General features: G+C 40.6%; 1 protein-coding gene across 1 annotated transcript; it reads right to left on the bottom strand.

Annotated features, from left to right (window-relative positions):
* Window positions 1-1,100: 1,100 nt before the first annotated feature.
* Window positions 1,101-7,395, bottom strand: irx4a (iroquois homeobox 4a). Its single transcript, XM_005744619.1, has 5 exons — window positions 7,114-7,395; window positions 5,954-6,205; window positions 4,975-5,081; window positions 2,898-3,208; window positions 1,101-2,050 (listed from the first exon to the last, which is right to left on the bottom strand). Exons 1-5 carry the CDS (start codon window positions 7,156-7,158, stop codon window positions 1,344-1,346), a joined length of 1,422 nt encoding a protein of 473 aa, XP_005744676.1. The 5' UTR covers window positions 7,159-7,395; the 3' UTR covers window positions 1,101-1,343.
* Window positions 7,396-12,390: the final 4,995 nt, after the last annotated feature.

The following is a 12,390-nucleotide window of genomic DNA, read 5'->3' as shown; positions in this document are numbered from 1 at the left end:
CGTTGGTGCTTTTCCCATTAAAATTCATCACCGAAGCCCCTCCACACCACCACCACACCCCACTCCCTCCTCACAGGACAGAGTCCCCGGAGAGCTCCTCTTTCGCCATTACTGTCAAGTACCCTTGACTCCTTTCTTTTTGCCCTTTTATCTACAACAACTAATTCGAGTTCCTTTGCCCTTTTCACTTCCAGACGACGTGAGTGCCTCTTTCGTAAAAGCCCTTTCACTTTTCAGCGGAGGAATCAGCATCCGCGCTGTTTTTCTGCCGGATCCCCCACTCCCGTCTCCAGGAAAATCGAGGGGTTAGTGTCAAAGCGAAAACTCCTCACTTCAAAATTATTTTACGGGCCTCCGTTTTGAACCCATTAAAGGACGTATGGCGAATAACTTACCCTTCTGACAGCCGCATCATGGAAGATGTTGAAATATTTCGATAATATTATCAGAGAGCAGAGAGGGGAAATCAATAGCCCGACATGAGATATGACTGTGAACATCCCAATTACAGCCTGTTTAGAGGGAATTAATGAGGCAGATCTTAGATACTGATATTGTTCTGTCTTGTGGGGATGAGCTGCCTCATTTTCTTCCCGTCATTGCACAAGAGTGAGTGTTTTCTGGGGAAAAAAAAAGAGGGTGTGAGATGTTAGATCGTGAGAGTATTTTATGGTTTAGGAGTGATGGGAGTGCTGTTTTAAACTGCAGGATGCTTTTTAAAATGTTTTCTCCCCTCAGCCTTGCAGCAGGCCCCATATTGCGGGGGAAGGGTTAAGTCATTGTTTTAGATAAAAGCAAACGCAAAAGTAGAGCAGAAGGGGGAACGGCCTGGTTCAGCACCATAGACAGCAACTCTCACCATTAACCCGACATCACAAGCGCTCTTCAGAAACCGACTGTTTTTATTTTTCAGTGAACAAAGTTGAAACGCTCTCATCCACTCCCAAGGAGAGCAGTGCATTAGTGAGACTTATTTTTCTTTTATTGGTGATACTCAGCTGCTGAGACCTAAATAATATTCAATTACATTAGCATGCGCATATATTAAAGAAAAAAAATTTAAAGGAAAAGGCTTAGGCCTACATTTTTTTGTTGTTGTTTTTTTCCCAAGATGTAAACTTTGTTATACATTTTTGTGCGTGCGTTGAATCGAAATGTTTCCCTTCTGTAACTCGAGTGTAACAGTTTATGGCTACAACTGTTTTAATAAAGAATAAAACATAACAAGGGAATCATAGACACGCAATAGTTCTCTCTCTCTTTTCTTTTCTTTTTTCTTCCATCCGAGTTTTAGTCACAAAAAGTCTTCCACTCTCTTTGCAAGAAAGGATCATTTGGTTTTGTTAGGAGCAGAAAAGTTTATTGATAGTTTTTGGAAAACTCATGGCACTGTCTTTGGAGGAGTTTTGATGCTGCTGCAAGGCCGACGTGCTTCTCTCAGCCTCCAGAATTGTGCCTTTGGTGTTCGTGGTCCAAGAGACGGTGGTGTTGGTCAGGGCTTGGCTCAAAGTGCTGTGCCTGAACAAGGGGTCGTGAAAAACCCCGTCCACCCAGTTTCTCAGGGTTGTGACCGGCGAGTCCTGCCTGTCCAGGCCGGTCACGGGGGAGGTAGCGGCGGGGGACGGGGTGAGGGAGGAGGGCGGGGGCTGGCACCTCAGCATACAGGATGGGTACTCAGTTTGGTTCAGAGACGTCGCGGTCTGCGCCAAAGACCAGATCCGAGGTTTGCCGTCTAATATCTGGTGCCCTTGCTGCTGATTATAGCACGCCTTTTCCTGCTGTCTGCTGTCCGACTGGAAGCCGTCGTTATGATTCGTTTTGAGACAACTCTTGCTCAAGTCCTGCTCCTCTCCGAGAGAAACGGGGATGGAGAGTTTCAGAGACGCGTCCTTGAGGAGGTGTTCGCCTGGGCAGTCGGTTGTCGTTGTGGTCATATGTGTGTTCATGTGATATCGGTGCTTCAGCTCACACTCAGAGCTTTCAGACTCCAGCGTGTCGAAATCGTCCAGGTCGCTCAACTGGAGGTCCTTGTCGGGCCGGCTTGTGGTCTCTGGAGAACAAGAACAGAAAAGAAACGAGGGGCGTGTCAGTGTCACACAGCAGGACAGAAAATAGGCTTCCAATCAAAGGTGTAAATTAATGTTTCACACCTGCAAATTATAATGTTTGGGGAAAATAAAGGTTCCCTTAAGCTAAAAAAAAAAACCCAGAGTTTTAATTCCAATGTATTCAACTCTATCACAATTAACTGCTTAATCTGATATCAAAACTCCAGGAGTCTAAACTTATTTATATATCTGACTCTTTTTTTTAACTCTGACTGAGGCCTGTCTCATGTTCCTCCATTAGTAAGTTCTTAGTGTTGGCCCAGTCTGATGGCAGGCCTGTGCAGCATAGTTCAAAAATAATGTTGCTGCTGACAGGTTTCACGTGTCATATAGTAAACGTGATTAAGCCTATAATGTGGCACAGATCATTGGTAAACCTTTCAGTCAAACAAATTATTTATTATCAGGATGTAGTGTCTATCTATAATTACAGTATAAAACCTTCTATTAAAAATATATTTCTTTGTAAGAGATGTCAGAGTAAACTAAAATATGAGTGTGGTCAGGTTTTATAGGACTATCTGTACAGTCTGGTATGGAATTCAAAACTCTGCTGTATAGGCTACAATTTGTAATTTAAGGAAAAGTCTATTTATTAAGTGTCTGTCTATAGCTGTAAAGGAGCAAATTATTTATTTAGTCTTTATAAAAAAAAACTAAATAAAAAAAACATAAATCTCATCTTTGTTATTGTGAACTATATGAAAAGTCAAAAACTTCCCTTAGAAAGAGTTCAGCTTTGGAGTTTTACAGCTTTACTTTATCCTTGCAAAGCACTCTGACACTAACCATCGTCATTGTTCTCGCTTTTTATCTGCTCCTCTTGAGATCCATCCTCATCATCGTCATATCTTTTCTCCTCTGAGCCCTTGTTTCTCGGCGGCCATGTCATCTTGTTCTCCTTCTTGAGCCTCCTTCTAGCATTTGCGAACCAGGTGGAGACCTGCGTCAGGGTCATTTTAGTGATAATGGCCAGCATGATTTTCTCTCCTTTAGTCGGATATGGGTTCTTCCTGTGCTCCTGTAGCCAGGCCTTCAGCGTGCTGGTTGTCTCTCGTGTAGCATTCTTTCGTCTTGTTCCCCCATCCATGGAGCCATATCTGTTAATGAGAAGAAGGCAAGCAAAATACTAATGAGAGAGTAAATATAGTATGTAACGCTTGTTGCTTGACAATTTTTAAAGCACTGTCCTGGCAGTTTCTCTCCTTACAGCCATGACAGAGCCATCTGCATCTTGGAATTTTTCTGAGCTGATGCGTATCATGTTTTATAAGCCTTGGAGTCACACTCCTGCCTTCGTCAGCGGAAATAAAATTTAAAACTGAATATCAGAAGCATGTTTCACTTAAGAGATATAATTCCGAAGCTGTAGCGAAAGGCATGCAAGCAGAAGATCATTACTCTGTCAAAGGTTACATACTGTACACGCTAATATTTCTTAGAAAGCTGCGAAGTCATGTGAAGTCCACAGAAAATGCTTTATAAGACTGAAGGCATCAAAAGCAACAGAGACTCTGACAACGTCCCTAAAACCCCCTCAGATAATGCAAAGCTCTCACAAAGTTAATATGCTATTACTGTCATTTAAAAATATATAAGCTTAGTAAAGATGAAGAGTGTAAATTATGGTAAGCATTCTTTTTTTCTGGTCATTTTTGTTGTGCCACCTATTAAAACCATTCTTAGCACAGGCTACAGCTCTTTCCCTACCCTCACCTCTCCCACAAATATCAACCATAAGCCTACATTTAAAATGCATGCTGTTGATTTTCAGTCCGCAGTGAGCTGTAAAAGTCCTCTTGGGAGGCTTTTATGAGGCCTTTATTGCTCCGTATAGCTTAGAGCAGGTCATGCACTGAAAAGGGAATCAAAAGGAGACAAGTGCTGCACCTTTCCTTAGCCTGTGTTGTTCTCAGATAAAATAGACTGTAAAATTGCTTTATTGAGTGTAATGATGAGCCCTCAGGTAAAAGATGAGTGCAGACAGTATGGTGCTGCTGTTGGCCTGCTTGCTCATCTGGGTGACACAGGTTATTTAGCTTTTTGCAGTGTGTGCACTTTCGAGCATTCCTGATGACATCTTTTTCCCTTTATGCGGTATTAAAAGTGATTGGCAAAAGCACTTGTCGCTTAGGTTTTGGGCTACATGTTGAAAAGCTCGAAGTCCGCATGAGACATCGAGTACCGCCAATACAATATCGAGTGTGATCAACGAATGTGCAATAATAATAAAAGCAAGCATGTGGTATCACAATGCAGTTCTGATACCGCTGCTAGGTTCTGTTTTAAGGTAAATGCACAGTCACGTATGAATCACGTTCACACGCTACCTTTTCACCACATCACAGACTTATTGCGGATGTCAGCTGATTATTGGGAAGACCTTTCAATATGGCAGGCATGCTCTTCACAACAGTGTACAGGCCTTATGTTTTGATGAAAGGGGCATGGGTCCTCTGAGGCAATTCACCCCATCAGAAAAGAAATGTGTCATGAGATGAAGGTGATCACCCAGTGTTGCTTGACGCGATGAGAATGGCCTTGACCCCTCAGGAATGATTGATTTAATGCCAGGAAACTGACCCTAAACTACAGCTCAATATTTACCTCTCACTTTCATTTTAGTTACATCTTGTGTTTGTTGCTTAAGAAACCTGGGATAAGTTTCCACTTTTTTGGGATAGCAGACTTAAAGCGCATAGTTCAAACTCATTTCTGATGCAACTAACTTCCCTCTGTTTTTCTGCCTGTACCACATTTTACTCAAGCAGGATATTGGGTCTACCTCAAGTGGTCTGTTGTTTGAACTGATAATGAGCTTTTTTAACATGTCAAAAAAGAAAAATCAGCTGTCACAGAAACCTACCTGTCATACTGATACTGCCCCAAGGTAGGATCATAGGGGTAGTAAGCTGTGGCCTGGGTTATTCCCGCATGCGCAGAAGCTGTGGCATCTTTAGTATCAAATGTACCCTGCAATCATACAGCAAGACACGTTTTTAGAAGAGTGACACACAAAAAGGGGAAGGTATTGCAGCATTTTAAACAATCAACTTGACAAGAAGAGATGCGCATTGGTTGTACTTTTAGGTTGCCATCAACAAGGATAATGATTCCCAAAGAAATCCAAACTATCACAAAAACAAAAGCCCAATAATACAATACAACAATAATGTTCTGCTAAAAGTGAAGAAAAAATCCATCTCATATTTTGTGTACATATAAATATGATTGTATACCAACTGCAGGGACAAGACTTTTTTTAAGGACTGAAAAGTTGGAACTCTGATTATTTTTAAAAACAAATCAGACAAAATAAATAATTAGAATTCACAGTTGTAGGTAAAATAATGTCTAAGAAGATTCCAACCACCCCTTTACTGTCAACAGTGATTCCACTACATGGAATTTTATATGAAACCAAAATGAAACAAGCAATACTTTACTTTATATGAGCATGTCTTCCTTTTAGAATCACTCAATTAAAATAAAAAAAATAAATTAAATAAACTCTGAGAAGTTATTTGCACTCATGTTCTGACAATTTTATCAGGCTGAGTCTTCAAATTCACTTTTGCAGAGATGAAACAGACTGAAAACGACGGAAATCACATACGTTTAAAATTAACCTGCATCAACACAAGTGTGTTATTCTTTGGAGTGAATTTTTAATTTCCTTGAAACGGTTGTCGTGAATATAAGAATGCATCTTCTGCATTTAAAGGCTAATGTTTTGCTACGTAGAACATTAAAAATGAGAGGGAGAAGAGAGGTGTGCCTGCTTCAGCTTCTGAACCTTGCAGGTCCATAAATCAATGCCAAGAGGGATCAGATGAAGGGCTTACCAGTGAGTAGAAAGCGGATGCGTCCGTGCCATATGTAACGTAATTCCCATAGCCTTGACCACTGGTGTAAGGGCTCCCGTACACTCCCAGCGCAGCGGCTGAGCTCAGCTCGTGTCTCGCCGTGGCCAGCAGCCGGCTCTCATACACGGGACAGTAGACAGGTGTCTGTCCGGAAGCCGCTACTCCGGAATCGGCTATGGATCTGCCGGTGGACTCGCAGCAAGTGGTCAGAGAGTTAGTTGTCATCAGGAACTGGGTGGAGATCAAGAGAAAATTCATCGGCTGTTTTTTCTTTCTTTCTTTTTTTTTTTTTAAATTAGAACATAGGCTGCTTAATTTAATGTTGCACTGAAACAGAATGACAGGTGACGAAGTTAGTTTAAAACTTGTCTTAAAAATTGTCTTGATTAAAAAAAGTTCTACACGTTTCACTTTCACAGATCGCGAAATTAAACTTGGCTATAAAAAAAGTTCGTTTTTAAAATTATACAATTTACTTCTTTTGAAATGATCTACATTGTCTTCCCCTTTTTTTGTGGATTGCCCATTTAAAAATGGCAGATCTATTGGCGACTAAAATAGATCAGAGCAGACCAGATCTAAAGTCGAACGCCACAACTCTGTTCGCGTGATAATATGCGCGTAAAACTGTCCAAAATGTGCCGTCTAACAGGCTTGATTCAAAATCAAAATCCATGCCTTGCAAACAGATACATGCTTTTCCCAGAGATTGCTCGGTAATACCTAAAGTAAAGAGCCAAACGATTTTCATGGCTCACAGCCAAAATAAAACAGCTGCTGTTATAGCGCAAAACACACATGGCGTGTGCCGAACAAGTTGCCATGTGTGTTCCAAAGCAGATAAACATATGGTTAACATTACACAGCGGCTATTATCTTACAGAAATCAGTGAACAGGAGGTCGGGGGTCTCGATGGTTTCTGGATACCTTCTTTTCACCCCCTTTCTTTCTCGCTTTAGCTACACAGGTACCACTGGCTGCAATGCAATACCTTTCCGGTGCCCGAAAAGACATTAAAAGTCTCCCGGAATCTTGGCTAAAGTGCGTAAAGGGATGAAGCTTAAATCGATGAGACAATCACCCGATGCGACATGAATACCACAGCATCCTATAAACAAACGTAGTTACACGAACTTACTTGTGGAGCAGACGAATAGGGATATCCAAATTGTGGATATGACATGGTAGAGAAGTCCCCCAATATCCAGAAATAAAGCGAGACTGAAGGTCTCCACTCTAACGCAGGCTGCGGCTCTGTTTGACTGTACCAATTGATTGGTAAGCACAGGCTCCTAGGATGCTTATAGGGCGAAGCAGAGTAGCATGTTTAATTTGTAAAAAGCCCCCACTCAAACGACTTTAAACTGCATTAACTAAACCACCTAATCAAACCTGTCCTTTTCCTTTTTTAAAACTCCACTAACAATAAATAAACGCATTAGGGAAACACGAGCTTCTTTGCCAAGAATAATCACTTTGTTGTCAGATACATATTTTTGCCTATAAAAAGTAGTATAAAAGACGTCAGCAGCAGAGGCAGGTTGTTTTAAACGCCGGTGACTGTGACGTCAGAAGTTTCCCACTCTAAAAATGACCAGACTGTAACTTTAATATGCATTTTCTTTCTCAGGATGACGAGAAAAAAACTGAAAGCACGATATAAAGAGGAAATGTTTAATAGAGTAAAAGGCACGGAGTACCTTTATGAACACGAATATGTCCTGGAGATTAATTTGCACGAGCAATCAATCAATTAGGCCAATCAGTGGCTTAAATATGCACACGTCTGTATCCGCTTAAATGAATTAGGCCTAATGAAGCACATTCCTATCATTCCTCCGAACAACTTCTAATCACACTGGGAGCTAATTGGTTTCAAATTAATTTGTGAAGAATATTTTCATACTAAAGATAGCAGCCAAAGATGAAACTAATTAATTAACAAAGTGAATGTATTTTATAATACTAACATTCGGTGCAATATCTATCTATCTATCTATCTATCTATCTATCTATCTATCTATCTATCTATCTATCTATCTATCTATCTATCTATCTATCTATCTATCACTTGTGTATTTGTTAGGAAGACTCATCAAACTGCTGTAAAAACCCCCAAAACTGGCTCGCCACCTTGCCGGTGCGCGTTGCCCTGCTTGGAGAATCCCGGGTTGAGACATGTGGATAGCCCCAGGGGTCACTCCTCAAATTAATGATGATGTACTCCTCCTCCTTCTCCTCCCTCCCTCCTCCTTCCTCTCTCCTCTCCAGCTGGATCTCTGCCTGCCGGTGACAGGTCGATTGAGAGTGATTGATGACTATCTAGGGGACCCGGGCCAACATAATAATATGATTCCGGCACCTTGCAATAATTGCTTGCTTTCATTTACAGATGAAAGAAGTAATAAAGAGCTCTGAGGACGAAGACGTTTGTGCTTCGGTTAAGTAACTTTTGCCTCGTGTCGCTCTTTTTTTTCTTTTTAAATAATTTTTGTGAAGAAGTTGGGTTTCTGTGGGAGGGTGGGCTTTATAAGATGTCTGTTCTCTCATTCATTTTGACAAATTGAATTATAGGGGGTTAGTACCTCCAAGCAAATGGCCGCATTAACACAGTGAACGGGGGGGGTCAAAAGGGATCAGCCAGCCCTTTTTAATTTGCATTAACTCTAATGCCACCTCAACATTAACAACCCGTCTGAACCGCTCAAGCATACACTCACTCACAGCTCTCACACACACACGAACACACACGGAGGGCCTACTGCTCCGTTTTGTCTTATAAATTTAGACTTTTTTCCTTTATTGAGTTTATGTGCGACGTAGTGCATAAAGGCAGGGCGGGACCCAATTTATCTTCAACATCACACACGGGACGAAACGAAGGAGAAAGTGATGACACCTTCATTTTGGATTGGGGTAAACACAAATACACACGCGCACGCATTATAGACTTACCTGGGCGTCCAGCTTTGTCTGTTTCTATTTGCATACACCTCTACACATGTTGGTGTACAGAGGTAAGGAGAGACACATCCACTGAACTATAGGCTACGGCTCACACCTCCTCCCCCTCCCCCTGGGTGTATACCTTTTCATTATCCACTGCGCTACCCAGTTTTATCATGCGCCCGTGATAAAATATTTAGGCGCATTAGTGTATGCCTTTTAGACGGAAAATAAAGGAGGTTCATGCTTGTTTAGCGTTTAAAGATTAAAAGAGGAGATTCTTTTTCCCCTTCCTTCCAGATGTGAGGAAGCAGAGATGCTCTGTGGTTAAAGTGGCCAAGCAGGGGGAAGATGCTGTTCCATTTTAGGGCAAAGGAGTAATGCTTATGGTCTGGTTGCACTTGTGTGGTTCCTTCCTTTTTTACTGAGGATAAACACGATAATCAGAAAAATATATCAGTTACTAATGATCTAGATTAATGAGCCACTTGAAGGTGGCTTTACTGTACAGATTAGGATAGATAGCTGTGTTCAGTAGAGACCTGGTGTAGGAGCATCCATCATGTTCACAGAGCAACATAAATCAACCCCTTCACTCAAATTAGACTATACATCACTATATTGCAAATTACTCTGCATAAGAATACCCACAGAGAGCTTGAAATTGTGCTCATCCACATCAGATCAGCCCAAATTACTGCAATTTGAATAATCTTTAGTTGCACTTTGAATCGAGCCTGATAACTTGCATTGACTTTCCAACGGAACTCATAATACAAAGTGTCAGTTTCCTGATAATCTGCTGTTGATTAATGAGCCAAGAGGAGGAGGAGAGTGCGCGGGAGATATATGTGTGGGACTGTTTACGTCGAAAGAAATACACACAGGAAAGTGGAGTGGGAGCTGAGTTTACTAAGCGAACTATGTTGTGGGTTTGTTAAAGCCATCTGTCAGTCTTCTGGTTTGAGGTCATATGAGGAAATCTTTAAAAAAAGGAAAGTAGTTTGTCCATATTTAAATCTACATGGTCTGGATCTGTAAGAGCTGGGAAAAAAACCCTGCACAATGTAATTTACTTGTAATTCATTTTTTCATGTTGATTTTTTTCAGATAAGAAATATTTTTAACTTTGTATGAGCAGTTTATACTCCCAGACTGAAGCAGCAGAGGCAAAATGTGTGCGTTCTGCTCACAATATGAGAGCTGACTTAGAACTGAGACAGGAAACTTGTCTGAATCAAGTGTGGTTCAGTGATAGTTCTGATGTTAACCTCTGCCATGTTCAAACTCCCAGACGTGGGTTAAGATCAGGTGAACAAACTCAGTGGATCGTCTTTATGTCTCTTCTCTTCTCTTCTGGAGCTATGAATGAAAACGGAATGTTATCCATAATGGCATGTTATTTCTTTTAAAGGTATTGGTCTTTTTTGTTGCAGTATAGAGTGCATTTTGTCACATTCTGTTTCACCTTATGTGGACAATGCTCCAGTGCTCTGATGTCTTCTGGTCGACTGTCTCAATAACTGTTTTTTCAGTCAGCAGTGTAGAAAACCAACAGTGACCTCAATAGTTGAAGACAGCTGCACAGACAAACTCTCTCTATGACATGAAGCCCCGAGCAGCTCCCAGGCTTTCCAATAGTGTCCATGTTTCTCCTTCTGTAGTCGTGGAAATATGTCTAAGCATTCTTACACACTAGCAATCAAACAGAATGCTTATCCAGCACAACATCAGTCTAGCTACTGTCTAGTCTTGGTGTCCCACTGGAACATTGATCTCTAGTGATCTTCTCAAAGTATAGCTTATTTCTCTTTTAAAGTAAATTAACTGTTTTTCCTCAGTTATCATTGGGTTCTAAAGCCTAAGTTTATTTATTTTTTATATAAGTGGAGCAGAAAGCTTGGCTTCTTCAAGAACTTGGTGTAAAAAATAGGAATTCTTTGTTGTTGCTAGCAGTGTCTTGGTGGTTTGTACACTGTGACCAGCAGACTTTTCAAACTGGAGTTGTTTTTGAAGTTGATTCCTTCAAAGTACTGTTTTTCCAGTTAATTCTAAAAATATCAGTCAATTAGTAATGGATACCTGTAATGGGGCAAGTCTATAAGAGACAAGATAGAGAATAAGCTGGTAAACAGCTATTTTTATAAAGATTTCCTTTCTTTCTTCCTTTCTTTTGTGATTTCCTACTTTATTATTTTTGTTCATAAGAAACAAAATACTAAACATTTTCTTTTACTGCAGGCATTTTTGCTTGTCAGAGGGGAAAGGTAATGAGGGCTCAGTTCCATTAAGTGTCCCATAAGTGGAATTCATTGTGTTTTCCCTACTGTGATGAGTCAAAATGTTTGCTGTGAAAAAAAGTCTACAGATGTTTACTTAATGAATTATAGTATAAAGAAAAGTGTAGCATGCTTTTTATTAATTAAAATGTTTTGACCAGATTTCATTAAAAATATGAGACGATGCTGCCTTATAACGGTGTAATTTCTGGACTGTACAAGCTGTTAATTAAAGCAATCCTTTGTCCCCGTTTTGGGGGGTATTTACAGCTGGCAACAATGTTAGACAAAAGGCAATATTTGTGAGCTGTAATTTATGGGCTGTAATCAAAAGCATTACAAAGCTGAAAGAACAGATTGTAATTTCTGTTAATGTTGCACAACTCCATGAAGCAACACTTTAGTCACTCAGGATGTGGTGGGAAAGATTTGATATTTACTGCATTATGCATATTATGAAGATGGACTGTGATGAATTATACAAATTATGCAGAATTAGCACCTTGTATCCAAGTAGGGTGCAAAGCAATGATGGTAAAATCCAGTGAAATGGAGCTTCCACTTTATAAAAGTAACATGATAATATGCTTGAGATGAATGTACCCGACCCTCTATTTCTCAGTTTTCCTCTAGCTCCCATCTCTCCGGGTGTTAGTCTTCTTCAGCCTCTCTAAGAGGTTTAACATGTCAAAGTTCTCTCAGGTCATTCATAATTGATCACCACTACGGCAGCATCTTCGCTGCACTTAGTTAACTAGCTATCTGCAGGTGTTCCCTTAGCAACTGGCCGGGCACTGAAACACGGAAGTACTATATGTAGACTCCCAGGTCCCCAAAATGAGAACCCAATGTGTCTTGTAAATCCTGGTGTTGGTCCTATGTTCACAGGTTGTGTTCTTGGACAGACTTTGTAGGTATGCCCATTACGTAGACAAGGATATGAGGGAACACAATCAAATCTCCTGTAAAACAGGCAGCTGTTTTGTTATCCCTGTACTGGAATTCGCCCCCCCCCCCCCCCCCCCCCCCAAAAAAAGACAAAAATGTTTGAGATCATTTGTACAACATCTGACCTCATTCTATGTTTATACTTATTTAATTATTCTTTAGACATTTCATTACTAGTCATTTACTCTACCACTTAAGTGATAAGATCTTGTCATAATTATTTGACCGCTTCTAGTTCGAAA

Source organism: Pundamilia nyererei, unplaced genomic scaffold (genome assembly GCF_000239375.1).
Source record: "Pundamilia nyererei isolate P.nyererei 1_Seehausen unplaced genomic scaffold, PunNye1.0 scaffold00146, whole genome shotgun sequence".
Lineage (NCBI taxonomy): Eukaryota > Metazoa > Chordata > Actinopteri > Cichliformes > Cichlidae > Pundamilia > Pundamilia nyererei.
The sequence above is the reverse complement of the archived record's forward strand: the minus strand, read 5'-3'. Positions and strand labels throughout refer to the sequence as shown.